The sequence below is a fragment of the Caloenas nicobarica genome, chromosome 10 (assembly GCF_036013445.1).
Source record: "Caloenas nicobarica isolate bCalNic1 chromosome 10, bCalNic1.hap1, whole genome shotgun sequence".
NCBI lineage: Eukaryota > Metazoa > Chordata > Aves > Columbiformes > Columbidae > Caloenas > Caloenas nicobarica.
The window spans coordinates 19,830,194-19,857,849 of NC_088254.1; the positions used below are offsets into that span (position 1 = coordinate 19,830,194).

Here is a 27,656-nt window from a genome sequence, read left to right on the forward strand (position 1 = left end):
TGTTTCTGTACAGTCCTTCCCCTAAGGAACTGAAGGAAAAGGACTGGAGATTTTTTCAAACACAAAGGATTTGCTGTTCACCCTGTATTGCTTTGAAAATCATGTTTGTGTGGTAAAGAGGTCAGGGAGGGAACAACTGCAAATGGAAGTTGGAAAAAATTATTTCCTTCACTGACACAGTTTTCTCTGCATCAGAGATGGCCAAGTCATTGAGAGCTGAGCCCCTTCTTCAGCAAAATAGAACTTATCCTGTCATCAACCCATACAAAGTTGACATATGCTGTTAAATGCTGGCATACTTTACCACATAAATCACAACATCACATCAGTGCTCAGATGAGTTTCAGTGTTCTGACCTCTGCTGCTGCCATGGAAGTGTGCTTCTCCATTTCATCATATCACAACATATTATCAATTTCCTCTCTTTCTCCACTTATTGAAGGGTATATTAAGACTATTTAGACTGATTTTTTTTTTTTAAATGTTATTCTTTTTTTAAAACACAGAGGCCAAACCATGGTGCATTTATCCACTTGTTTTCCAAATCCATGCTGATCTACTTTTCATCACACTGGCTACCTCGAGCTAGAGTAAGGAAATTATTTCAAATGAAAAAAAAATCATAGCTGTTTGGATATAATGGATATAGGATAAAAGAACAACAAAATGTAAACCAAAACAATTTTAATCTAAGCTATCTGCATTCTTTGCACTTCTGGTAGTGTAAGCAATGCATTACCAATCTGGTTTCAAAAAGGTACTGAGCTTTATGTAAGAAGTCTCCTCCAGCCAAAAGCAGCGATTTTAAATTGCTGGTGGCAGCACAATTCTGGAGAGGGAGGCAGGAGATCACCTAGAGTTGTGTTCTCTCAAACTCAATTGTCCACACAGGAAAAGATGAAGCAAATAAATTGGCTACATGAAACAGGCAGCGCTCTCTCTCTGAACTGATACTAAACCAGGTATCACCAACATACTACCCGAGTTGCTATTTTTAGTGTGTGGAATGGCTACAAGTATTGCCTTAGTCGCTGTAACACCTCAACAGACTCATTGTGCACAACAACAATGGCAGTAGTAGTTATTCAGGCAAAAATTATGACATTGGGGAAAGCAGTACTTTCACTCTATCCAATTTCCAATCTCAGTTATGGCTACATTCAGTAGGAGTGTTATTATTCTTCATTTTCTAGCTGTTCCACCTCGCCTGTGTTTTCCTGTACTTTGTTAAAGATGTACATGTTAAAACATCTGTCATGCTTCTATTTTAGGAAAGAAAAAATATTAATTTAAGAATTACAATAAAGTTGCAGCTGTGCTCCTTTGGTAATCTGTATTAGTAGGGCTATCTCTAATTTGTAGCTGCATGTATCTATGGATTACTGTTATAAAGAAGCAACTACTCATTAGACAATAGCTGTTCTAAGCATATCAATGTGTATTTAAGAGACTTGAACTCATTGAGCATGACTTCAATGCTAAAAGCACCTGGTCACTAAAACGGTTTCATAGACCTAATTACCTTGCTGTCCCAGAATTATGGGGTACTAATTTCTGGAAGGGAGTAAAAGGTGCATGACTCCTTTTCCTATACCGTTGGTAAAAAATGAAAAATAGTTTCAGTGTGAGGGTCTAGTTGTAGTCAGTTGAAGTTACTGACTCTCCATTTCTGATTTCGAATGGAGGCTGAATCGGCTCCTTTTGCCAGACAGAACATGTTAACCTCTTAGAGACATATGGTCTGGAATGGTTCCCTGGGAGCAGAGCTGGTGCCAGACACAATGCCATATTGTCCAAAAAACTCTACACCAAGGAAAATGGGGGTTGGTAGCTAGAATTATGTTACGATTTTATAACCTGGAAAGGTCTTTATCAATGTTGTATTGCAAATGTGACAAAACCAGCAAGGAGGTAAGGACTCTAACAAAGTACATCTGCTGAGCTGTCACTATCGCAAGACTGTTAATCAACCACTACGTAAGAGCCTCCTCAAGCCCAATTATCTCTTGACTTTTGTTACGTTTTAGCTCAGATTTTGACTGTTAGACTTCTCAGTAACAAAATACTCAGGAACTGACATGAAAATTTTTTGAGAGGACACAAAGTGCATAACAAGAAAACAAATATATTTGACTATTCTGGTTTGCTCTCCAAAGCTAAAAATTCCACATTTAGGAAGCAGTCTATTGAGTGCCTCCCAACGCACGGGGACATCCAGGCATATATTTAAGCTATTCCTAGTATGTTCGATAAAACAAAAGGTCAGACCTCAGTTGTAACCAGAGGGATAGTCTACGTGAAAAGGAGAAACCCTGCAAGCTCTCTAAAAGCAAATCTCCCACCGGTCTCAGGAACAGAAGATTTCTATATCTGACTTCACTATAACAGGTTCCACAATATGCTTGCATAAATCAAAGAGCTGTGTATACACCACACTTCCCCCCTTCACTATTTATATTCACTTGGAATGAAAAACAGCTCACCACCTGCCTCGTTTCTATCACAATGTAACAGGCCACAGAGTTAACACCTTTCTGATATGAATGGCAGAATAAAGTTACATAAACGGTCACTCTTACACAATCAAGACATTGGGCACCTTGCTACTTTTCCATAAGAAATACAAATATCTCATAAATATATAGAAATATGTTATTTCAAGTAGGTGTATTATGCGTAACTAAAAAACAAATGTAGCACACTTCCATTTCAAGCTTACACGTGCTAAAATTATGGAACTGTGTGAATAAGAGCACAAGGATTTAATATTTAATCAAAGTTTTAAATTAAATTTATAGGAACCATGGAGCCTCACTCACTATATGGAGTCTCTCGACAAACATGGCTTTGTTGTGACACACAGAAGACCATGGGACTTCTCCCGCAGAAAAATAAACAGCTAAGAGAGGAGAAACAAAATGACATTAGGCAGCAATAGTCATATCAGGTTAAAGAACTGAGTAAGCTTGGTATCTGGAAGCAGGAACAGCTTCAGAACAAAGTTAAAACCACTGCTTTCAGGCGAATGAATAAAAATGTTTGCTCTGATTAGATCCAATGAATCATTAGAAATGCTCAGGTATCTTTAGACAATGAGTGCAAACTCAGCAAATCTGTGGGTTGAACTCCCAAGAAGTGCAGTGAAGAGGAAAAGAAAGCAGATCTTGGGCCAGGCAGAAAGACAGAGAAATAACCACCGTACAGCCTCAATGACAGCAGAGGGCGGCAGTAAAAAAGAATATTATTGAGGTCATATAAAAATAGACCAAAGAACATTTCATGCCACTTGCAGCCTGAAACTAATAAACATCAATGTGCTGCCTAAATTTGTTATTTAAGTTTTACTACTTTTCTGGTTTAAAGTGAAGCAAAACTGCAGATAATACTCTAAGTGGCTTTAATTTAACTGAATCAGTCAATTTTAAGGAGTTTCATACTGTGAATTCCAAAAGACAAATAAAATTTTATTCAATAATGCATTTGTGACATACAGCAAAGTTCATAAATTGAAAAATTATACTTGGTTAATTGAAAAAATTTGAAAGCCTTGATTATCTTGTCAATGAGAGGTAACACAAAATATCTCCATATCTGCTACGTGCACCATTAGCAGTCGTTAAAGCAGGACTAACAACTGAATAAACCACGGAATGCTTGCTGATTTGTTACCTTTGTGATGATCCCATATTGAGATTTCCCATGGAGCAGAGGCTGAAACACTGATGCTGCCTATTGTTCTATTTGCTTAGCGCATTAACAGAGGAATTTGGTTTCTGGGGCAGCCAGTGAGGCACTGATCTGTTTCCAATTGAGATTAATTAAATCAGGGGGAATTTAGAATGAGCAGAGACTGCATGATCAGGGCCAAAATCCACTGCTCACTTATTCCGTGTTAGGGTTGGTTGTTCCATTGTCTAAATTACTAGTACTTTCCATTACTTCTTATGAAATCTATTCAACAACATCATCTATGTGATTACCTGGAAATTTCCCTCAAAAAATGAGTTCAGCACAAGTTAGTGATAGACTGTTTCAAAAGCTTCTACTTCGAGCAATGCTGATTTGAACCATACCAGGCAGTCCAAGTCACTTTCTTTCAAATTAGCTTTTTCATTAGCATTACTATGCTATTGAAATAGGAGTCAGTTAAACTTTAACGAATATAGTAACAAATAAACTGAAAATAAAAATACTCAAGCCAAGGGTTGATGAAGTCTAAGTGTTAAATACTGGCGTGTTGGCACGTGGCATGCAGGAGCTCCATCTGCCTTCCAGTTTTTGGTACTGCTGCAGAAGCCAAAGATTTAAGTAAAAGGTTTACAGAACTGAAGTTTGCTGTACTGTGATGAGTCACTGTAACTTTATTTCACTCAAGACAGTTTTGTCACTACGCCAAAATTACTAACTGAAAGTTAGGGAAGATCTCCTACGAAGAGCTAGGACTTTCTGGAGAATGGATTCCTTCTCCATCAGTAAAATCAGAACATTTTTGTGAGTTTATTCCTTCCTGACACGAGAGACAAATCAATGAATGCATATTTAAGGCAAAAACCCTCATAAGGAAAGAATAGATCTTAAATTCTTGAAATTTATACCAATTGAGAACTTGTATCATTCTGTATATGAAAGCTGTATATACTGAAAAAGCATTATGTAATATGTTGTAAAGTGAAAACAAGGGTAAGCAGAACTAATAGAGTTGAAATTCTAGAAGAAAGAATGCAAACTGAAAAATTTCTTAGTAGTGACAGTCACGCCATAGCATATATTGTCTCTCCAGTAAAGTAGGCAAGTATGCTTCTTAAAGTCGCAGTTTGTAGAATCTGGTGATGACACAAGGCTCTCGTTAAAAGAAAAACATAGGTCAGTAGTCCTCACAGATGAGGCAAAAAGCGACCCTCAGTGTCTGCAAGAGCAGAAAAATGAAATTGTGTCCTTAACTGCATGCAAACTTTCAAAATACCAGGCAATGTACATTTTACAGGGATAAGCAGAAGACAGACAGCACAAACCACTGAGCCCCCATACTGGAATCCTGCCATGTAAGGGAGAGCTCTGCCATTTTCCTTGACCATTTCAAACATCCCAGGCAAGCGTTAAACAGATTTTTCTCCTGTCTGACCATGGAAAAGAGGTTCACTGGCTGTGAGACCTGGCAGAGGTACCAAACAGTCCACACTGGGCTACTACCACTTTCCACGCTCATGCATGTTGTATGTTAATGCTCTAGTACACACCAACCCTTCAGCAAGCACAACTTAAAGAAAGCTGAAACTGCATCTGTTGATCACTGGATCGATCTGTTGATTCCTTGTGCCTAGAAGATTCCTCCAACCTGTGGACCTCTCTGTACCAGGTATAACTGCACGAGCATAGTGTTTAGTGATGGATTTTTGCTTCAGAATCCAGTCATGTTCAAGAAAGTCCATCTTGTACTGCTAGTTAACACACTAAAGAGCAAAAGTTACAAATATTTGCTAATTATCTGACCTTAAAGGAGAAACACTCTTTCCCTGTCATGCATCAGTCACACTAAAATTTCCTGCTGCTAAAAACTGACCTTTAATTCCTCAGTGAATATTTTGATCATAATCCAAATTTACAAAGTCTAATTTAATGCGCATGATTCAATAGAAGTGGTATCCACAGCACTGGGTGGAAAAGACTCACCCAAGATTATTAGGGAGGCTGAATCTCAGAGTGTTCAAAACTCAAATTCAAAAGCTCAGTAAGACACTGGATTTCTGTGAAACTGAGAGCTAGGAATCTTTTCACAAAAACCTCAATAAAAATAATTTCTTCATGTTTCACTCGGAAAACAAAAGAAAATGGTTGCATAAAGCTTTGCTATCCAAAGGTATTTCCAAATGCATTTTCCCACAGTTGTTAGTCCCAAATAGTTACCTTGTGCAATAAATCTGATAATGTATCATTATCTCTTTTTATTCACACTACATTCACCTGGCTTGTATAGGTTTGGCACATACAACAGATCATGGATGGAGCTGTGCCCATTTGCTCCAGTTACTGGATTTGTTCCAGTGAACCAACTGATGAAGGTGGGTGGGTCTTCGAGACACTGGCAACTGCAAACCTCTTAACTAGATCTACTTCTTCAAGTTGCACTTCAGAACAAGTTTTATTAGTTTCTTTATACAGGCACAGATGAGATCAGCTACCCTTTTGAGTGAGCTGCAAATTTCAAGCCCCTCCATTACTTGCTCTCACAAGCACAAAATGAAGAACTAAACTAGGGAAGAAACACTAAAAACCTACTTAGCAAAAGGTCTCACTTGTTCAATGGTAATGACGTGGCAACCATGAGGCAAGCGCTCTCCTTAACAGAAGATCAGATTCCAATGCTCCCTGCTCTGCTCATCATTTTTAGCCTTGTGACTACACAGGCAAGACTGCACACCTGTGCTGTGCAGGATCAGAGCTTCAGAGATCAGCTTTCAGCTCTGAGAGGGAGCAGCGCTTTTTAGAAACACTGCACAGAATCTGTATGACACAAGCCTGAGAGATCGTGATGGTGTTGGTAAAGGAAAAAAAAGTCAGACTGGGAATGAATGAGTGTGATGATTGCAGGCTATGTGAGACAATAAAGAGAGAATGCTGAGTGACTGCTTCAGGAGGAAAAACGTAACAGAAAGTGATGTGTGAACACTCAAATCACATTAGAGATTGGAAGAAATGGCTTCTGCAAGGTATTGATCTTGTACATTCAGCTTCTTGGTTCCCCTGCAGACCTGCTGTATGAATCTTGTTAAGACAAGTTTTTGTTAATTAGTCTGTGGAAACTAGAAAGAGGATTTCTCTAGCTGGGATTCCTTTTTTAAGCAGCTGGAAGGGCTAATCTTCAGCAAAGAACTTTTAGTCCCCATTAATGTTAAATATTCTGAATATGAGGGAAGTTTCTGTCATTAGAGTACTGACATAACACAAACAAGACCTTCCCTTGTTGACGGAACCCTGGAACAGGCTGCCCAGGGAGGTTGTGGATACCCCTTCTCTGGAGACATTCAAAACCCGCCTGGGTGCCTTCCTGTGTAACCTCACCTAGGTGTTCCTGCCCTGGCAGGGGGATTGGACTGGATGATCTTTCGAGGTCCCTTCCAATCCCTAACATTCTGTGATTCTGTGATTCCCCAGGACAGGATTTATGTATTGGGTCATCTCAACAGCTGTGAATAAATGTACATTTAAACTGAAAATCAGGTGAATGGCACACAAGTAAATTGAGCTTCTATGACCCCCTTACCTGTAACAATAGCCAACTATCATGGGTAAAAATGGTCGTGATGGACAGGCTGGGGCGTAGGCAGGATTGCCCGAGTGTCTCCAGTAGTTGTTAACAAATAAATAAAAGGCCGTCTTAGTTGCACCAAATTTAGCTAGGAAGGCGATCTCTGACCACCACAACTTTTACCTGCAAGTGATGTTCTGTTAAGTTGGGATAACTGCTGTTAACCCCGGGCCTGTGTAAAGGCCTGGGAAGGCCCGCTGAGGCCGCACGTCGCCCCAAGGACGGGCCCCCAGCTGGAGGCCACCGCCCCGGTCCCACCGCGGCCAGACCGCCACCCCGGGCCCAGCCCACGGCAGGCGGCGAGCGAGGCGCTGAGGTGGGGCGCCCCCTCATTGGCTGACAGATGAGGGGACGCACGTCTGGGAGGGAAGTTAACTTGTGATTGGATGGTGGGCGCCGAACTGCTTTGTGATTGGGTGAGAGGCGGGGCGTGGGTGGTGAGGGGGCGGGGCGGGGCGCGAGGCCGGGCGGTGTCTCGCGAGAATCGCGTGGCGGCCGCGGGTCTCGCGCGGCTGCGGCCGCCCCGCCCCCGGGCGCTTGGGCCGGCGGCGCCGCCGAGCGAAGGCGATCGCAGCTCCGCGCTCCGGCGGCGCCGGTGAGTGACCCTTCCCCGGGCGGATCGGGGTCTGGGGCTGTGTGGCGTTGCCTCCCCTGCACTGTCCCCTGCTGTCTGCCCGCTGGACCGCGCGGCCACGGCTTCTTCTCCGCGAGGGGCTGTGAGCGTTCGGCAGCCCTCCGCACTGAGGCCCTGTGCTCCCCGCTGCTCTCCGGCCCGCAGTTGAGGCGCGGGGGCGGCCTCCCGCCGCCTCCTCAGCCCCCACAGGCCTCCGCCTGTGGCGGGCCCGCACACACAGGCCGGTTCCCCCGCACCCGCCCGTGACCGACCGGCCTCTCCCAGGGAGCACCGAGCGGGGCGGCCCCGCCTCACAGACTCGTTCTCTTGTGCCCCGCGGCTCCTCCAATTTCTCATCCCCCCAGCAGCCCCTCTCGGCCGGGGCTCTGGGGGTTCTGAGGCTCCCGGTGTCAGGCCTTTGCCCACCTCACAGAGCCTCTGCTCAGTGTGGGCTCATTCCTGCCTTCACCCTCTGTGGGTCGGTGGGTTTCTCCCCTGAATGACCCGACTCCTCACAAGGCCATCATCACTGGGTATATCTGTCCCCATCCTCCCTTTTCCCTTTCCTTGCACACTGGGATTGTGTCCCTCTGTGTGTCTCGTCTCTGGAAAAACAGATCATTTAGAGAAAAAAAGTTTGGCTGGTGGTGGAAGGGGAGTGGGAGGGTTTTCCTTAGAAGTAAGAGCCAAAATAGAGTCGAGTATGGCTGGACTTTGCATTTGTGGACTTGCACATTTGTGTATTCATGTGTGCCATGGCTGAGCATGGTCCAGTTGGCATGTGGAGTCACAGCTCTGAAGAGAAGTCTACACGTGCAGAACACCTGAAAAGTGTCTCCGAACAAATTGGAAGGCTGTTAAATGTTTATGTGTGTTTTGTGACTTCACAGCTTTTCATTAAAAAAATATTCAAGGGAAAGATCAACTTTCTTATTTCTTGTATTGTAGCAGTTAGTTTTCAAGTACTCTGGGACTATGCACCTTAAAATTTCTGATACTTTTCCGTGAGTTATTTTAATGCTGATCACAGATCTGGAGTCTGGAGTTGTGGCTTAATTTCCTTTATGTGTTGAACTGAGGGAGCTTAAGTGTTGCTAGTGCCCAGGGCCCTAGCCCTGTGTGTGTACCCTGTCTCCTTAGGATAGCTAATGAAGGCAGTTGTTATAGCGATGGTTCTTCTCATATAAATACTGTATAACCAAAGTTGCAGTGATACTTCCTAATCTTATATAGGATTCTCAACAGGGTAATCATTTGATTACGCAACCCATCTTAGCATGGCTTGAATTGGGGATACCTCAAGACTAGAAAAGGTGTGCAGGGTATTATATCTAAGTTGTGATTAGTAGTGCTTCTAGGACTCTAAGAAAAGAAATGCTGCATTCTCCCAGAAGGACGTAGATCACTGGTGAAAGCTGCTTATCTGCAAATCAAGAGAATTACTGAAACTGATAAAGTAGTTTGATTTACAGGCATGGTCCAGTTGTGAATTTTCAACTTGGTAAGGAGTTTTGTTTACAATGACTACCGTATAATCAGATAGGATTCCTGTTCTTAACTCAGTACATTCTCTTCCAATATCTGTTATGATGAGAAATCTCTCCGTCAGTAAAGGAATGAACTAAAAAAGGAAGTGCTATTGGTAGAAAGCAGTTACACTTCTTCACTTTTTGTTAATGGAAATTAATTTATATGCTAGTCTGTAGCAAACTGGTAACTTTAAGTTAATAAGTAGTCTGCATTTATTATGTTCTCCTGACTTCTGAGACAGTTGAAAAGATGGAGCATTGTTGTTGGTATCTAAATCTAGACAACATAATAATAAGTAGAATTTTGGTTATATATGGATAAAAGCTAAAGTCTGGTTTCAGATATGAGTTAATTTTTAATTTGTCTTCATACTTTTGTTGCCTGGTTTTGAAACTGTCAGTTAAAGCCTGACATTTAGTTCTCTTTACTAAAAATAAAACCAGAAAGAGCTGAAGATCTGTCACATCTAGCTCTTTATAAATTTCCTTGCTGTGTGTTTCAGATTTCTCATATATTTATTATTTTTAAAAGGCCTCACTGACTGTCCATCCCCAATATCTCTTCCAACTGATGAATTCTTCCAGTAGTTTTCCGTGGGAAAGCTTAACAAACTTTCATTGCATTTTGTCATTCTGGCTTAAAAGCTACACAAAGCATTTCAGTCATCCAAAGATAAGAATTCTTCTAATAGTGCATTTTTCTTATCTGTGGATTGTTCTTTTAGCACACTTCACAGAATAGATGTAGGACATCAATAATGGTTAGTTAGAGGTTGGTTTTTGTTGTTTTGTTGTTGTTGTTGTTGTTGTTGTTGTTGTTTTTCCTTGTGATGGGAACTTTGACAAAATACCTGAAAGGCCCATGGAAAACAGATTTGAAAAAAATCATTATGTATACCTTAAGATCTTGTCAGTCAGACAACATGGTAAAACTTCATACAGAAAATAGTCAAAAGACTTGCTTCTAACATGATGTGGATATTCTGGGTACTTTATGTATTGACTGGAACAAGTGTGTTCAGATGAATTATCACATAATATGTAATAACTAACTTTCTGCAAAAGAATGCATGACATGCACCTTGATAACGTTGTGGGGGTTTTTTCTCTCATTTTTCTCCTAGAAATGGCTATGTTTTCAGAAGATGCAATGCACTAGATGTGGTGCTTGGAACAAGATTAGTCATGGCATCAGAACTATGTAAAACAATCTCTGAGGCAAAGCTGGAAAGGCACAAGAACTTGTTCTTAAATTACCGAAATCTCCATCACTTTCCTTTGGAGTTACTGAAAGATGAGGGGCTGCAGTACTTGGAGAGACTTTATATGAAAAGAAATTCCCTGACCACATTGGTACGACAACCTCTTTATTGTAAAGTTTACTGTCTGTATGTTTAGGAGTTTTGATTTTTGGAACAGAAAAAACCCATAATTTTAAAAAATAATAATAATCTTATAGCAAATCTGATCCTGAATCATGTCATCCATTGTGAAATATGAGTATTTGGTTGTATTGTGTTTGAACTTGCATAGCTAATGTAGAGTATAATAAATGAAAGTTTATGACATTTTATGTTATCCATTTGAAGCTCTTTGAAGATCTGCTGGGTGTTTTACTGTGAGGTTTCCTGTTTGTTTTTAACTGCTATAAATTTTGCTCATGTCAGTGGTCAGGACTTTCTACTGTTAGGTGATAGAATGCAGTCTAGTCTACATTCCTTCATTAAGCTAAACAACTTTTACCTTGATGTGTTGCTTATTTTAAAGACCTTGTGAATCCCAGGGTATAATTCGAAGCTTACTATTAAGGTGCCAGTGAAAACTTGTGTCTGTGAACTGCTTTGACAGGAGAACAGTTAGTTTCAGGCTTGTGGGTTTTTATGTTGAGGTTTTTTTTGTTTTGTTGTTTTTCTCTTAACTACAGAAATCTCACCCTGAATTAATGTTGCGACCACAGAATTTGGTGTAGGGTAGTTAAATAACTGTATGAGACGTTCTGAGCTGGTAATACCCATTATAAAGAGAGTCAAAACTTGCCACTGTCAATAGGCTCAGGTCTCCAACTAATTCAGGTTTGTATGGTGGGTTGTGGGGTTTTTCTGTTGTTGTTGGTTGTGGGTTTTTTTTTCCTTGGGCTCTTCCATTATATGGTAAGTAAAATAATAGTCAGTGCAGAGGAGCTGGAGGGCCTGACTACTTAAAATTCACCATTTTTTTTTTTTTTTCCAGTGCTTCCTAGAAAAAGTCGAGTACTCCAGTTTAAGGAATTGTATTTAAAGCTTTGACAATGATACATTAGAATTCCTCAATAAGGGTTTCACTTCATGGGCCAAAAGCTGAAAGGATTCTGATGATTTTATGCCTTTTCTTCATCCTGAACGAGTCACTTAAGTTTGCATGTACTGTAGAGAATTATTTTGGCCTTTTTTTGTTTTGTGCAAGTCCTTTGCTTGTTGATTTAATGGCAGGATAGGATTCATGGTTACAAATTAAAGCTACTTGCAAAAATAACCAAAGACTGTAAGCAGTTCTGCTTTGACACTTTGTAAAGTTCAGTGATTATTTAGTGGTACAAGGTTCATGAAGTTTGCACTGCTCAAAAGATGAAACAATAATGAAAGTTTTGCATATCACTTTTCTGCATGTATATGTTAGACCCTAGCTTTGTTCTTCTCAAAGCAATTATAAAATAGAAATAAAAACCAGTTTCTCAAGTAACAGTTTAGTTCCATTTTCCTCTCAATAACTATGGATATTGTAAAGCATAAGCCGGAGCAAAGATTGAGTTTGGGGTTTCATATTTAAGAACAACCTATGAAAATTGGAAAAGAACCTAGAAAGCAGCAACAAGGGATTTTTAGAGAACAAGCCCTATGAGAGAAGGTTGAGGGATTTAGGTTAATTCCGCTTGCAAAAAAGAGAAGTTGGAGAGGAAAAATTAAAATAGGAGGAATGGAGGAGAGCAGAAATCATCACTATTTTTGCAAAGCAGTATTTTCATAGTAATTTTTTTTTTAATGTCCACTGCTGGTAGGACAAGTTATACTCTCAGTAAAGGAGTATAAAGTAAGTTAGGTTGTGGCAGGAGGTGGGGGAATCTCATCTGAGAATAGTTGAAAACAAATAAGTTATTGAAGGAAGGTGTATTCCATCTACTGAGACTTTTTGAAAGAGAAAATGTGCCAATTTCTTTGAGGGGTGGTCCTGCGTGAGAAGAATAATTTTAATGTCTCTTTCAGCCTTGTGCTTCTTTGCTTCTATGCAAGATTATGAGCATTAGCTCACCAATAAATACTTTAAATTGCATATGGATTATTAGCAATCATCAAAGCTACACCTGCACCATATTTCTTTAAAGTCAGGTGGTACTTTCCTCCCACCATTTAATTCCTTCAGAGTTCTGAAAAATATTGACTAAATCAGCTTTTGTTCTTTGCTCTTCTAAAATGACTGTAATCCTCGACAGGTGGCATCCTCGACAGGTGGCTCCTATGAAAATGTCTGGAATAGTTATGCTGACACAATTTACATATACCTTGCTTAAGAATGATTTTGTTTTTGTCTTCGTTGGCAAGATGGAATTGATAGAGGGCTAAGACATAATGAATGGATCAAGAAGCTGTATAGCGCATCTGGATCCCAGCATCAAGTTTTCCAACTACTCCTCATTAATGTTTGAGTAATAGAAGGTTAGCCTTGCAGTAATCCTATCTCCCTATCTATTAAAAGGAAATGGGAGTTTGCACTGTCAGAAGCGTGATCTAGCCATACCAAAAACCAATTGTTCTTGATTTACAAACTCAGAATATGCAATGCTGTCCTGTTCAGACACAGCAGGTTCACTTTTCGAAAACTGTCCAGTGGGTATGAGTGTGAGGCAAGGTTCATTAAACTGGTGACAGAATCGGTGATTCATTTATCGTCATTGTTTCTTGTCATGTTACCAGTAGAGACCAGAATTAGTCTTACCTCTCAATTGATGGATCATTTATGGTTTGGGGTTTTTTAACCTTAATTTCATTGTAGGATGTTCTATTGAGCAACTTTGGATCAGATCCATTGGTTTTGTGGTACTCAAGAGGATAAACAGAATTTCTATTATAGACTTGCTAAACTGTAAAATTGTCTCTCTCTTGAGTTTAGCTCTCTTAAAATATGCAGCAAAGCAAGAATAAGATCATAACCTTCATGTATCATGTGAAAATAGTTTGTGATTTGGATTAGTATTCCTATTCTAATAAAGTGTCTAGGATGACCATTAATTTGTTTTTTCACATACCCTCTCCGTTTTTTAAATTAAAGCTTGAATATTGCATGTTGCAGCCTTTGCATATTTCCCAGCTTAAGCTTTTATCTTTGACCAAGTAAAATTCTGTGCAGAGAAGATAAATGTACTGCAGCAAACCTTCCAGTAGGTGGCAACAATTGATTAGTTATAGCCTGGTTCTTGGGTCTTGACGTCAAGGGATTCATTTATTGAGCCATCGTTTGCTGCTCCATAGTTAAAACTGTTTTTTGCACTGGGATCTATGATGTGGCATGTTTGCTACATAAGAATATTATGCCTTTACTTTTTCAGGTTAGCATATGCCGTCATAATAGGTTTATAAGTACAAAGTTAAGTATTTTAGATTATAATATACTCTAAACTTACATTACAGTGAAAATTGCTGGTTTTTTTTTTACCAGGGAGTTCGCCATGTGACCAAGCTGCTTTTAAAATTCATTTGTCTCTGCATATATGTGTATTGTAAAAACTTTTTTCAATAAAACTTATCTATGTTTAAAGTAGGTTTCTTAAGCAATAAAACCATCTTAACCTTGAATAACTTTGAGTATGGTTACCAACATGTCATCTGAAGCTTGTGAAGCTGATTTTATGATATATGTTCATGGTCATAAATGCCATCAAGAAACAATTGCAGCTAGGAATCAGGTAGCAGTTAGAAAATGCTATGCATGTTAATATGTAAATATGGAAGTCTAGTTTGACAGATTCAGCATTTCTGGCTTAGTAGTAATCGATTAAGCTTCACGAAGTTTGTAGGTCATTTCCCAATTTAGCATCATTATGAAATAAAATATATTATGGTTAGACATCTTGTATAGTTCTTGTTCTGCTTTAAGTCTGTAAAGACTGCAGCCTCTTAGCAGTCTCTTAGCTTCAACTAACTCAATTAAATCTTTTCAAAACTAAGGTTTTGGTTATCTGTCTTTTCAGCCTCAGAAGTCTGACTACCATTTGGTTGAGGACATGGTAATGTCACTTCTAGGCTGTAATTCTGTATCAGTAGTGAATTGGTCACCTTTGATATATCCCAGATTGCACTGACAGAGAATGTAGGGGGATGTGGAAATAGGGTGTTGTATACAAGCTCCTTGTTGCCATTTTTTCTGTGACTAGCTGCTGACATGTTTTAGTGTGGTTATTAAAATGACTTGGGTACACGATATGTGTGTGTCTGTTTTTTGGTTTGAAACCTAAAAAATCTCTAACTCTTTTTCAGCCAGAAAACCTTGCACAGAAGCTTCCAAACCTCGTGGAATTGTGAGTTTGTGTAGGACTTCTAATATATTTTTATTATGCTGATCCATCTTATCTTGAAATAATTCTAGAATGTATTGCTTGCACATAACCTACATCTTTAAGTGTGAAGAGTTTACTTGGAGGGCAAAAAAGGGTCTTTTTTTTTTTTTAAGGAGGTATATCCAGATGTATTCAGTCCCATATGACTTTTTTTTGTAATTTCTTGTTTATTGCATAACAAGAACTGTTATACAAATGTCTACACTGCTAAAGGAAAAAATACTTGCCCCCTAACTCCTGCGTAGACTGTTGTCAGCCTGATAAGTACCAGAACCTGCAAACGCAATGGTCTGATGGTTGTGGCAGAGCCAGAGTAACAGGTTGCTGCCTCCAGCACCTTTCTAGTTGCTCATTTCCACCCCAGCTACTAGGGCTATTGTGATCTCAGCCTTACCGGTTGTAGTAATAATGGTTTTTTTTCGAATCAAGTCACAAATTGTCAAGTAAGAACACGAATGATCAAGTAAGGGTAGTACCTATTTAATCATGATTGCTGTAGGCAGAGTAGTTTCTCCAATCTTGTCCAAAGAATGGATGTCACATGAACTGTAATATTTTAGTGATTAAGGTGTAAGCCCCTGAGTCAATGTCTTCTTCCCTCCTCTTTTTCTCCTTGTAAGTTTATGGTTTCCTTGTATGGCAGTATTGGCAGCGGGAGGGTTAAAAGGGACAACCTGCCTTTCAGTTGAGTAAGTGATGAACCATAGATTCCGTTTATTTAATGGAAAGCTCCAAAGAGGTGGAGGTGTATATCTGAGCAGTCTAATGCATTCAACTGTCTGATCTTGTCATCTTAATTTGGCCCTTGAAACCACACCTTTCTGGTACACGCGACCACAGTATAATTGAGCTGGTTTGTAGGTCACTGCAGTCTCTGACTTGCTTAAGAGACAGTTTTGTCTCATCATGCCTGAGTCTTGAGAGTATGTTTATGCTCTGAAGCAGTAAAATAAATATTTTTGTATTTGATATACCTAGTATTTAATGATTTGCCATGGGGCATCAGGAAATCTCCCTGTTATCTGATGGTGCCTTCAGGAAAACCTGTATAAGTTTCAGCTTAAAATAATCTCTCACAAACACTGAATTTTAGGAGTCAAACCTAATTATTTGAGGTTCAGCAAGCTTAGTTGAACCACCATTACCCCACACATTCTGGTGGTCTAGAGAGAACTGCAGTGGGCCTGTGGTTTGTGTAGCTCTAATAGTACAAGTCAATTCCTGATTAGACAATAAGAGATGTTTTGTTGTCTGAGAGGAGACCACAAAATCAAGATTTATTTGAAGAATAATTGGTTACAGTAGCTTTAAATTTTAAAAGACAAACTTAACTGATTTTCTGTTTCCTGAAAGTTACATCCTTAGCAATTTCACGATATATTTTTAAAAACTTCACTGTTGTCTGTGTTTCTTTATATATTGTGCCCCTCATACTGGGATATTAGGTGTAGTTCTTTATACATTTTTTTTTTCTAGCTTGAATGAAATAGTTCACAAGTATTTTCAGGAGCTGCAGCTGAAATGAGTAGGATAATTTTCATCCTGAGGTGTATATATATAAGGATTTCTACAAACTATCTGCTATCCTTACATTTGTTACATTTTTAATAAACTTTAAATGTTTGTAATTGGTTGAAAAAGAGAAAGAGAAGGCTCAGATGCTCCATGCATTGAAACATTCATGTGTCTTTTTTGTTCTGCCTCTATCTCACCAAAAAGACAGACTCCTACTTTTGGAAATGCTGTTTGAATAGAATGGAAAAAAATATGCTGTGCAAATAATTTCCATGTGTGCCTAGGCGATTGGACATTGGGTATGCAGTATACCTTTACAATTAGATATCAATATTTAAAAATTTTGTTATTGTTACTTTCTACAAGACCAGTTTAGTAATTTAAGCAATGTTGCTTGAAAACTAACGTGTAAAATCTAAGAATAGTTTTAAAGTTACTTGTAGAACTGGAAGTGCCCCAGCAGAGGGTGCTGAATATTCTTAGTGAGAGATCTGGCCGCCTTCCGTACCAACCGAAATGACCATGTGCAAGACTGGGTTTTTCTTTTGAAAAATGTACCATAGGATTGAAAAATCCACTCGCAGTGGGTAGATCATGTGCTTGTTTCTTCAGTCAGTAAAGGTATTATGCGTTTATATGCAGGGGAAAATGTTGGTAATTGTATAACTTGTGTGGGTGTAGGCTTTTTTTTTTATTTTTGCCTTGCCCAGCATTTAGTGTGGAATAACGTGATAAATCAAATATGGTTCATTCTGGTTATTCAATCTGCTTTATTCATATTCCTTTGTGTTTTTCTCTTATGACTCTCAAAACTGAAGCCCATCATTATTGTAATTGTGAATGTTTTATTTTAAGTAATTGTATGTCATTCTCTTTTATTTTTATGCTAATCATTTAACAGTCTAAGTGAAACTTAAGTACCTATTCATTGCCAGTTTATACAGTTTCCACAGCTTTTGTGGTTATAGAGAGGAATGGCTTTGAGGGTGCTCTTTCAGTCTGAAATTGGATATTTTGGAAACTGATTATGTAGCAGAAGTCCTTGAGGGTAACAGGTGGTGTCCTCTCCTTTTTTTTTCTCCTCCCCCCAGGTACCTTCATTCAAATAACATAGTTGTTGTACCTGAAGGTAAGTAATCTACCAGCTCACAATAAGTGGCAGGAATCATAAAATATTCATTTTTCTTCTTTGAAGAGGCCTATTTTTCTTTATTTTCTCATAAAACATTAAAGATTTTCATGCAAAATATACCAGTGTAACTCTTAGTCAATAATATCCTTGTTTATGCTATGTTAAATTCTTTTAATGAGTTCTCAAATGCACCTAAATGCTGTTTGCTTCAGTTCTAATTGCAGCAAGTGAAAAGGCTGAACAGCACTAATCTACAGAAACAAATATCCAGAGTGTCTTCTGCTTTCAGCTGGTTAGCACACAGAATGCTCTGCGGGTTTAGATCATGACACATTTGAAACCTGAAGTATCAAGAACTTGTACTAGTTTCCCTTCCTTGCCTTAATTGTATAGTTATGTGCCCAACTTCAGGAAAGTATTTTAAACTCTTTCTGAGTATATAAATTGGTTAGGCTCAAAGTAAAGGAATGGAAAAAGTGATTTCAGAGCAGAATCATCTAAGGAGAATCTAGAATTGGGAGTATTCTGTACATCATCTTTTTTTTTTTCCTCCCTGTCTCACTGCCAGCCGTACTCGTTGTTAGATAAGTGTTTCCACAAACTGTCATTCAGTTGTGAGACCGGCTTTAATACATCAAAATCTGCTCAGACATAGGTGTTAGGTGCTTTGGTTTTTTTATCCTCTCATAGTCCTATTAAGATTTTAACATTGCTGTTGGGTCACATTCACGTTTTAATCTGCTCTCTCACAAGCCATTGGCTCCCTCGTTAAACTGCAGTTTCTGGACCTAAGTGATAATGCCCTCGAAATTGTGTGTCCAGAGATTGGCCGCCTGAGATCTTTACGTCATCTTCGCTTGGCTAACAACCAGCTGAAATATTTACCTGCAGGTAAGTACAAATGTGGGAGGGATTACAGCGATGACAAATTCCATTCGAACTTGGTTTGCATAGTGATCTGCTCTAGGTTTAGTCGTATCTTAGAGTTGAAGCATGGTACAACTTTAGTTTAAAGACTACACAGGGGTTGTCATTGTATGTATTGTACTAAATATACTCTGTAGTCAGACAAAAGCCACATTGTATGTACTTAAGGTAAAGAAAAGTCCTGAAAAATGCTTCCAAAGCGGGGGAAAAAAATGTATCTATTTAACAGTCTTGGCTATTGTCTCAAGAAAATATTGAACTTCCTTGAGAAGACACAAAATGCCAGTGACAACTGTCGTTATGATAAAATGATGCTTCTTCCAGTTTTCCAGAATATAAAGGATTCCAGTCCTTCCTTTCTTTCTTTTTGCCCAGCAGCCCCGTTCTTGTATTTTCAAAAAAGACACATGTCTAGTAGGTTTGCCTATGGCAGTTCTACCTCACTATGACAGTAAATAACAAATGTTTGTCTTGCCAGTTTATAATAAGAAAGCAAAATTTATTCAAAGTAAATGTGACACAAAGCAAAAGTTGGCCATAGGCAGATTTTGAATTTTTTTTTCTTCTAAATACTTTGATAAGCGGACATAACTGATTATTCTTCTTTCATCGGCCTTGTATCTTTCCAGGTAAGATGATGGTGATTTTTAATTTTTTTTGTTTTTATTTTTTAATCTTTCTATGGCATATTTGCATCTTAGGATCTGCAGAGATGATAAAAATCTAAGGCAAGCACTTCAAAAAAACTGGTCTAACTTAATCTAACAGGATTAGCTTTTTGCTCTAATTTTAACTAACTTCTGAATGTGACCTTCATGTGCTGGAAGTTGACATTGCTTATGCTCGAGAAGTATATTGTAATTGCTCCTTCAAGTTTTGGGTACAGAAATCCAGCTGTTCTTTCCTTGGTACTTTTCTAGGCATAATAAGCTTAATAAGAATAAGTGAAAGTATGATTATGATTAAACAGAAAAAAATTTATATGACTATGTAAATGCTCTGGAATGAAATTTGATAAACCTGTTAAACTTTATGACCCAAGGCCAATAAAATTTCCATCAATTTTCAGATGTCCTACATTCAAAAGAAAGGAGCGACTTGAGTGTGCTTTATGTTCCTCAAAGATAATTTACCTTATGGTGCTGTACCATGAAAGAAAGACTTGTTCAAAGAAAAAGTGACACATTTTCTGCAAAACTTCACACATTAACTTAAAAAGGTTCCAAAAAAGACTTTCAAAAGGATAATTTACATTACTGAAGGGTTGATTTCAAGTCTACCACATTTGATTAGGAACTGGTATCAGCTGCATGGGCACGCTGCGTTTAATTTCTCCTGAAGTTTACAAAATTTGGTACTGAGCATTGCCCTGAAGTGTGTTTAGTTTTCTGTGCATGAAAATTTTGCATGCTTAGAATAATACTATTGTTGCCAACTTTTGTATCGGAGAAGCCAGTGGTGTCTGGTCGTTCTGGTTTTGCTGGTAGTGTCCCATCAGTTTATACATATGCCATTTCTGCGATCAGAACTAATCCTGTCTGTTCGGATGCTGTCACTATCAACATGACTGGATGTCATACAGCTTGAGTGTTATCAGTCCAAGCGAGATTAATCTTTCACTTACACTGGAGAGTTAATCTACTGCGTTAAGTGTTTCCTAAACAGAACACTTCCGAAAGAGGCCTTCCAAGCTTATTTTTGTAGTTTTCTTTGTAAAGTTGTGAAGCTTTCAAAGATGACTTTATAACAAAATCTTTGAGTTTGAAAATAACATCTATGTTCAACAATTGAAAAAGCAGAGCAAAATAGTAAATTTTGATGAATTGTTTTATCCTTAATTATATTGGTAGTATGAATCTTCATGATAGTGTTAAATAGTATTCTATCAGGAAAGCTAGCCAAGATAATAAATGTGATTTCACTGCAGTACATCATTTCACTGTGTGTTAACTGCTTTCTTTACAGCAGATACTGCATTGCAACGCGTAGTTAGGGAAAGACAGCTCTTAATTTATAGTAAGTAGCCATTTAAGATAAAATTTAGCTTCTACTAGTGGAGCTTGTGCAGAATGTAAAGCTCTGCAGTAAAAAATAGCTTTCAGGTATAGGCGATGGTCATTTATGGAAGTAGCTTTTCAAAACTTGGGACCATCATTTTCTTCCAGACTTAGTCCTGCAGGTATCACACAAATGGCCGTGAACTCTTTATCGCAGCAGAGGGTCCCGTTAGGAAAGGCTGACAAGTGTTCGTTGTGTAACCAGACAGGCCAGCTTGCGGCATCGTGATGTCACCACATCAAAAGCTACTTTGGAGTTATTCCCCTGTCATTCCTCGTCTCTCCCTTCCCAGGGTCTGGTGTTACAAGTACCCTCAGGTTTTGTTGAAACTACACGGATATCTAGGAGGATACTCTTGGTAATATCCTTAATCAATTGCTGAAATGTCTGTTCTTTACAACTGCGGAACAGTTGGATGGTAAATGTTTGCTGTTAAGCGAACACCCACACTTTTCTATTCCATTTTGCATTTTAAGAATGATTCTCTGTTGTGTCTTCCTTAATTGTGATTAAGAACTGAAAGAAGCAATGCAGTTAATAGCATGTGTTGAGTCATTATCTGGTTTTAATATTTTTGTTCCACAGTTGTGCTCTTACTGTTCTTTTTTAGTATTTAAGATTTGCCTTATAGAAATCTAGCATAAAGCTAATTTTAAAACAATTGACATAGTGTGCATAAAGATGTATGTCTTCAGTCTGATTGCAGACATCCTTCAGACTCTAATAAAGGTTGAGCCTCTGCTGCGGTTTCTCTTCAGTGTGGTGGACAAGATTTTAGTCTCTAGGTACCTGTTTACATAAAACTTGTGAAAATTTAATAATGAAAACCTTTCTTCTCAGGCTTGGTCATGATTGTCCAACTAGCTTTCAAAAGTTACTTTGAGGGAGGAGATGGGGAAGCATGATGCAAATACACACAGCATGAATACATGAACCTTAGTTTCCTGAAGAAGTCAGGCAATACGGGACTGATGAGAGGGAAAGGGCATTAGGTGAAGCATGGAAATCGTGTTCCTTGGGGATTAGAAAGCACTTTCTGTGCTGTGCCACTCTCAGAGTGTAAATGATAATCCTACCTTTGTGCTTAGCAAACGCTACCAAATCGGTGTCACCCATGGATAAGATCGTGTGTTTTGGCCTCAAGGCACCTTGTTTAATTGTGCACTAGCACTGAAGCGAAGGAACGTCTGTCATGCATCATTAAATTGTTGTGAGAATTGTCGTAAGGTGACTAGGCTAAACTTGATGAGAAGCAAAGAGAAAAGGTTGTCCGGAATAAGCATGTTAAAAAATAGAATATAAAATGGCTGGAAGAAAATGCGCTGTGAAATTCTCTTGAAGTCGTATTTTGAGTGTATTTTAGATAAGGTTAATAAGCGGACCAGCTTCTGCCTAATGCAGAATCATCAGTAACTAGATTCTGTGGTAATCAGAATCACTAACTGAGAGACTCTGTCTTTGAGAGGAGGGCTGATTAAAAGAGTTGCAGATAAGTAAGAAGAGGAGATTTAATATAAGGTTCTCTAGAGCGCTTTTTTTCATTAAAACGCACGCTTTTTTTTTTTGGTTCTGCAAACTGTGAATCTTGTAACTTCTGTCTTTAACAATTTATTGGTTTATTTGGCTCTGGTACATTTAATTCTTGAACATGAAGTAAAGTTTTAGTGAAGCTTTCTACTATTTAACTGTAGCACTTAAATAATCTAAATTATTGAGCGCCATTTGGAAATACGTAACGCCAGAGATTTTTTTTTGCAAAAATCTTAGAGTTGCAGCACAAACAGAAGATGGTTATCGTTTCATACTACATTAGTTCATATATAAGCTTGACTTAGAGTTGACATTTTATTTTCATAGTAGTGTAACATTATTTTTTTAGAGATTTCTCTTTATTCAGGGAATTTATGTCTCACCTTAATTTAGAATTGTAAAGCTAGTCCTGTATGAATGTGCTGTCAGCAGTAAATTTTCTGAATCTTCTCACTTATGAATGACCAATTAGAAAGTTCCCCTTTGTTTCTCATGTTCATAATGCATATGATATTTCAACTCCATTCTTGAGAAATTCTATTTATTTTCTACTTTTGTGTAAGAATGATTGCGTCATTTGCCAAAAAAAAAAAATCCAGTGAGATGCGCTGGAAAAATTATTCTTCAGGAGTCCCAAAGCCAAGGTTCTCTCTCTGTTTTACTGTGTTACAGTTTAGATTTGATTTTACTTTAGCCTTGGAAACTTTTGCTGTGAATTGACGGCTCTTCAGGTTTGCATTTTGGTCTTGTACTTAGTGAATGCATGTTTGGACAACAGATGGCTTAAAAGATGGTGGGTTATACTCCAAGTTGAACTTAAGTTTCATATTTGACCAGGATTAGATTTTTTTATTGCACATTACTTGAGAAATACTTCTCCTCAGAAATGGCAAGTTGTAGCATCTTGTTCTAAGATTTAATTAAAAATGAGGTTATGTTTACTCAGCACACGGTGGAGTTAATTATAGATTTACTAAAATGAAAAGCTTAATGTTTTGCCAAGTCAAGAGCAAAAGCTTAAGTAATTAAACAAAAAATAGGGTATGGTTTATGATCCCAGCCCATCTTTTGGCCAAGTTCTCTTCAAGAAGGTAAAAAAAATATACATCGGCAGTTGTCTTTACATGGGCTAGACCAAGTTTTGCTTTGCCTTTGTTGTGAGGGAACTTAAAAAACTAAGAGTTGAGTGCATTGATCAGGAAAAAAAAAATAATACCATCCTTGATGTAAACTGTCTGATGATATTTCTGTAAAATGCAAGTGGGGGTGACTGGGGAGCACCAGCAGCTGCTGAGGGGGGCGCAAATCTCTGCAAGAGTCAAAGGCAGGTTTAGCAAATGCCCTTTCTTCCCTATATGAGGAAATGTGTGGCTTCCATGTCAAATTGTCATTTCTGTGTTGTGGAGGCTACTGCATATTGCACCCACTGGGTGCCATTTTGCCTCATTTCGGTAGAATCCGAAGGAAAATTTATTCATCTGCCTTTAGAATTTTTGAAGAGCAAACTGCAGTAATATTATGGGGAGGTTAATAGCAAATATACTCTTCATTTCATTTTTCTTCAAATCCTTTTCCTTTTTAAGGCAAATTGTTTTAGAAATATAGTCAGTTTAAGCCTCATTAAAATACATTTGTAGGCTTGTAAAACTTCATCTTCAAAGCGTTTGAGAAAGATCCTGTGAAGCCGATAAGGGAGTGTTATCCTCATTTTACAGAATGGAAAAAGGTGTTTTTAACAGAAGTGATTTGCTCCAGGCCACAGCAGGAGTCAGTGTTAGCCAGAAATAGAACTTGGGTGTTCCCATTCCATTTGTTAAGACCACACCTTTTTGAGGTTGCTCATATTTAATGTTGGGGAGGATTGAATCTTTCCACCCGTTATTAGGAAATTAGTAATTATCGCTCCATAATTAATAACCCTCTAAGTTAATAGGAAATTAATAGCAGTAAGATCAGTGAGTTTTTGTAACTGAAACAACTTACGCTTCCAGAAAGCTGGAAGGGTTCATGAAGATGAATTTTGAAAATTGTAAATTACAGATAAATTCGAGATCATTTTCTCTTGTATAGGTGACTTCAGTGGTAATGACAAAAAGGCTTCAGTCATTATTAAAATTATAAATGAAACTGTAATTCTTCATTACTGCTTCGTCTATTTATAAAGTAACCGTCGGAATGTTAATTAATTATTGCTAAGTCTGTTTTGCCTAGGAATATGCTTTGTTAATAGGGGGCAAGAGAAACTTTGAGACATGAAAACTCCATATTAATTTCTCTCACTTTTTAAAAGTTGCTGAAAAGTACAATATATGTATTTACTATTCATACCAGTATTTCACTGGTAAAGACTCCTTGAATACTCAACCTAGTAATTCTGAATAGAGCTCAGTATAAGGTGTTTCAGTAAATCTTAATTAAAGGCATATAAAACCAACTTCTTCCTTACCTCCTTTGCACAGTAGATTTCCACTGATCATGGGTACAGCATGCCAATAACTCTATTCTTATTCTAGACCCTGGCATTAAACTATGTAGTCCTAATTCATTTTTTTTTAAACTAGTTTTCCATATTTTGATTTAGAGCCTTCAAAATGTTAGGGAATAAATTTGGTGCTTTCTTCCCCCCCCTTGTATTTCTCTTCTGCTTTTATTACTGTCTCTGATTAGGGGAGATTGCTTTGATACTTAATACTTGATTTTGTTAATAGTGATTGTGACTTTAAAAGCAAAGGCACAAACTGATGCAGACTCTGCTCTTTTTTTCAGAGTTGGCATAACCTTAGTCCACTCTGCTTTCCTAATTTAGTAACATGTATAAAAATATGCACTACGGGACAGGTTTGGTACGCCAGGCACCCATCCAGGAGTGTGGTGTTTTTAAGTAAATGGACTTGTGGGGATTTGAGGAAAACATAGATTAAGTTACATGAGCTTTGCACTCGGTAAGTATGTGACTATTTAAAGGAGCATGGACTTCTAAATAAAAATCTCTTTTAATTATTATCGTAATATGTTGTTTTCCTTCAAGTAGGTTGATGCCTAATTATTAAAAATAAGTTTTTCTTTGCACACATCTGTAAAATATATGCTCTGTTTAATAATGAATTTTTAGATTCAGTTTACTATATAAAAGCAAGAGTCAGCATACTGAGGTTTACATTAGCTCTTATGTTCAACAATGATTTTTTTTTTTTAACCTAAATCGATGCAAAACTTACCCACACTTGCCTATTACTTTATTGTTTTTTTCAAATCAGGATTAGTCAGGTTCAGTAATCATGCTGTGTTAAAGTAGAAGAACAATAAAAATACCTGATATTATCTTCAAGACATTCTTTGGATTTCTAGGAGGAAAAGATTTTCATGTTTTGATCTCGTATAAACTCCAATACAGGCCTGTCCTGCCAGCCTGTAAGGACTGAAACATTTTATAAGAAAAATTTCTCTTAGGAAATTATAGCAGAGAGTCGTCTCTTCAGAGTTAGGAACAAAACAGCAACATGGATGGTTACTGACTGTCCTTGGGCTTTGTGACCTAAATAGAGGTGAGCAAAGCACAGGGTGACTTGTTGTCCATGTGCTGCTGTTCCTGACAGGTTGGCTTCCATGCGTGTCCAGAGTGGGACCTATTTAATTAAAGGATGTTGGTTCTGTGAGATTCTAGAAGAGTCTGCCTTGCTCGAACATTTGGTTTGGGTTAAATTCTCAGGAGAACTACCAGTACTTCAAGTTTATGAGGAGGGAAGTGAAGACAAACAGTAAAAAAAATTCTATTAAATTCCTGGAAATTTTCATTAACAGAAGATTTTCCTGTATACCCTCACCTGTATAGTGAATCAGAATGAGTCATCTGTGTATACAGAGCTGCTCGATATTCTCTATTTGTCTGCTTGCCCCTTCTTATGGTTATTTTTTTCCAGTTCCCCCCTGCTAAGGGGCTTTTAAAAGCCTCCTTGTCAGTATCGTACAACATTTTTTAGTATACCATGGAAGGTTTGTCATGTCACTGGATGCTGGTAGCAAAAACAGTAGTATAAACATATAGAAATTCTAGAGAATGTTTTAAGCTTAGAAAGTTGTTCTAACATATGCTTTTATTCCCACACTTCTTCCGATAGACTTCCATTGAGCATACTGGAACTGAAATATTGCCTGTAACTGTAGCAGAAATGACGTTAAGAAACCAAAAAAACCCAACCAAACTATCTCTTTCAACAATGGCCTGTGGGATTCCTCATGGTGTTGCACAGCAGGTTCTCAAAAATGCATGTGCTAAGTACGTATGTGTTGTAATTCATTAATCTGAAAACTAATAGGAAACACTTGGAAGAAGCCATCAATGTCTTTCATTGTAACTTTTAAATTACGTATTCAAATATTGCTTTGTGTACTAGGCTTATTGGACTAGAAAATTCTGTTGTAAAATTTGCTATTCTAATGTAGCTCGATCACTGGAAAAAGTATTTGGAAATTAAGCTATTTTAATGAGCATGTTTTTAGTTAGAAATTATGATATGGCTCAGTGCATCGTATTTCCAAGTACCTGCAACTTTATAAAACATAGATCTTAACCTCTGTGGTCATTACATATCTAGAAAAGTGATCAGGGACAAACTGAAACTGGCACTGAGATTTCATGGCAATAAATTAAGGCTAAAATTCTACTGAACCAAAAGCCTAATGACCAACTGTTTGAGTTTTTTAATAGTAGCATTATAATATATAAAAGTCTCTGAAAATTGTAACAATTTACTGGTTTCAGGTTTTTTATTCTTTCTTATGTATTTTAATAAGATGATAATGATTTTTTGATCAATCACACTTTTTCTTAGGTCCTTTCTTTGGTTTTGGTGATGCTTTAATTTGAAAAATCTCTTCATATGATTTGGGCAGAGATTGACCTGTAGAGATTCCCTTTCTATGTGATAATTCTTACTGGCCACAGAATCTTATTGAAAGTTACGGTGGCAACACACATCTGGAAAGAGATATCTCTCAGAATGGCACCATGTGAGTTCCAAGCATTAAAATACTTCTTTATGATACTGTATTCCTGGTAGAAGGAACATGATTTTAGAGGGTAAGAATATGGCAGTGCAAGGCTGCCTGTGACCTGCTGTTGCCCAGTTTTTTATTTCCAGCTTTTATTCTTTTTCTGAAGCAATGAAATCCCAGATACCTATGTTTTTAGTGCATTGAAACTGGTTTCTGAGAATAGGCCGGTGTTGCTATTTGTTCCCTGCTACTCCATGTGAAAGTTGTCGTGCATCAAACTTGCAGAATCTGGCCCCACCAGCCCCAAACCTATTTCTCCCTCCTGTTCCTTTCCTCCTCTGAAAAGGAGTCAGTGAGAAACCTGGCGAGGCGTAGGTGAAATCAGGATGGAGGAGGGAAGAGCCAACCTCATTATTAGTAGCGATGCTCTCAAGCCTTTTGTGCTTCTGGCTTTGCAGTGCTCC

At 38.1% G+C, this 27,656-nt stretch overlaps 1 protein-coding gene across 2 annotated transcripts in view; it reads left to right on the top strand.

Annotated features, from left to right (window-relative positions):
- Positions 1-7,816: 7,816 nt before the first annotated feature.
- The window catches only part of LRRC28 (leucine rich repeat containing 28), a 53,961-nt gene continuing 34,121 nt past the window's right edge, over positions 7,817-27,656 (top strand). The window contains exons 1-5 of one of the 2 annotated variants that reach the window (XM_065641629.1): positions 7,817-7,901; positions 10,573-10,801; positions 14,956-14,996; positions 17,642-17,679; positions 18,436-18,573. In XM_065641629.1, coding sequence (XP_065497701.1) covers positions 10,634-10,801; positions 14,956-14,996; positions 17,642-17,679; positions 18,436-18,573 — 385 coding nt within the window. In that variant the 5' untranslated portion in view covers positions 7,817-7,901; positions 10,573-10,633. Of the gene's footprint in view, positions 7,902-10,572; positions 10,802-14,955; positions 14,997-17,641; positions 17,680-18,435; positions 18,574-26,358; positions 26,474-27,656 lie in introns of those variants that run through there. The other variant, XM_065641630.1, reaches the window with a different exon arrangement.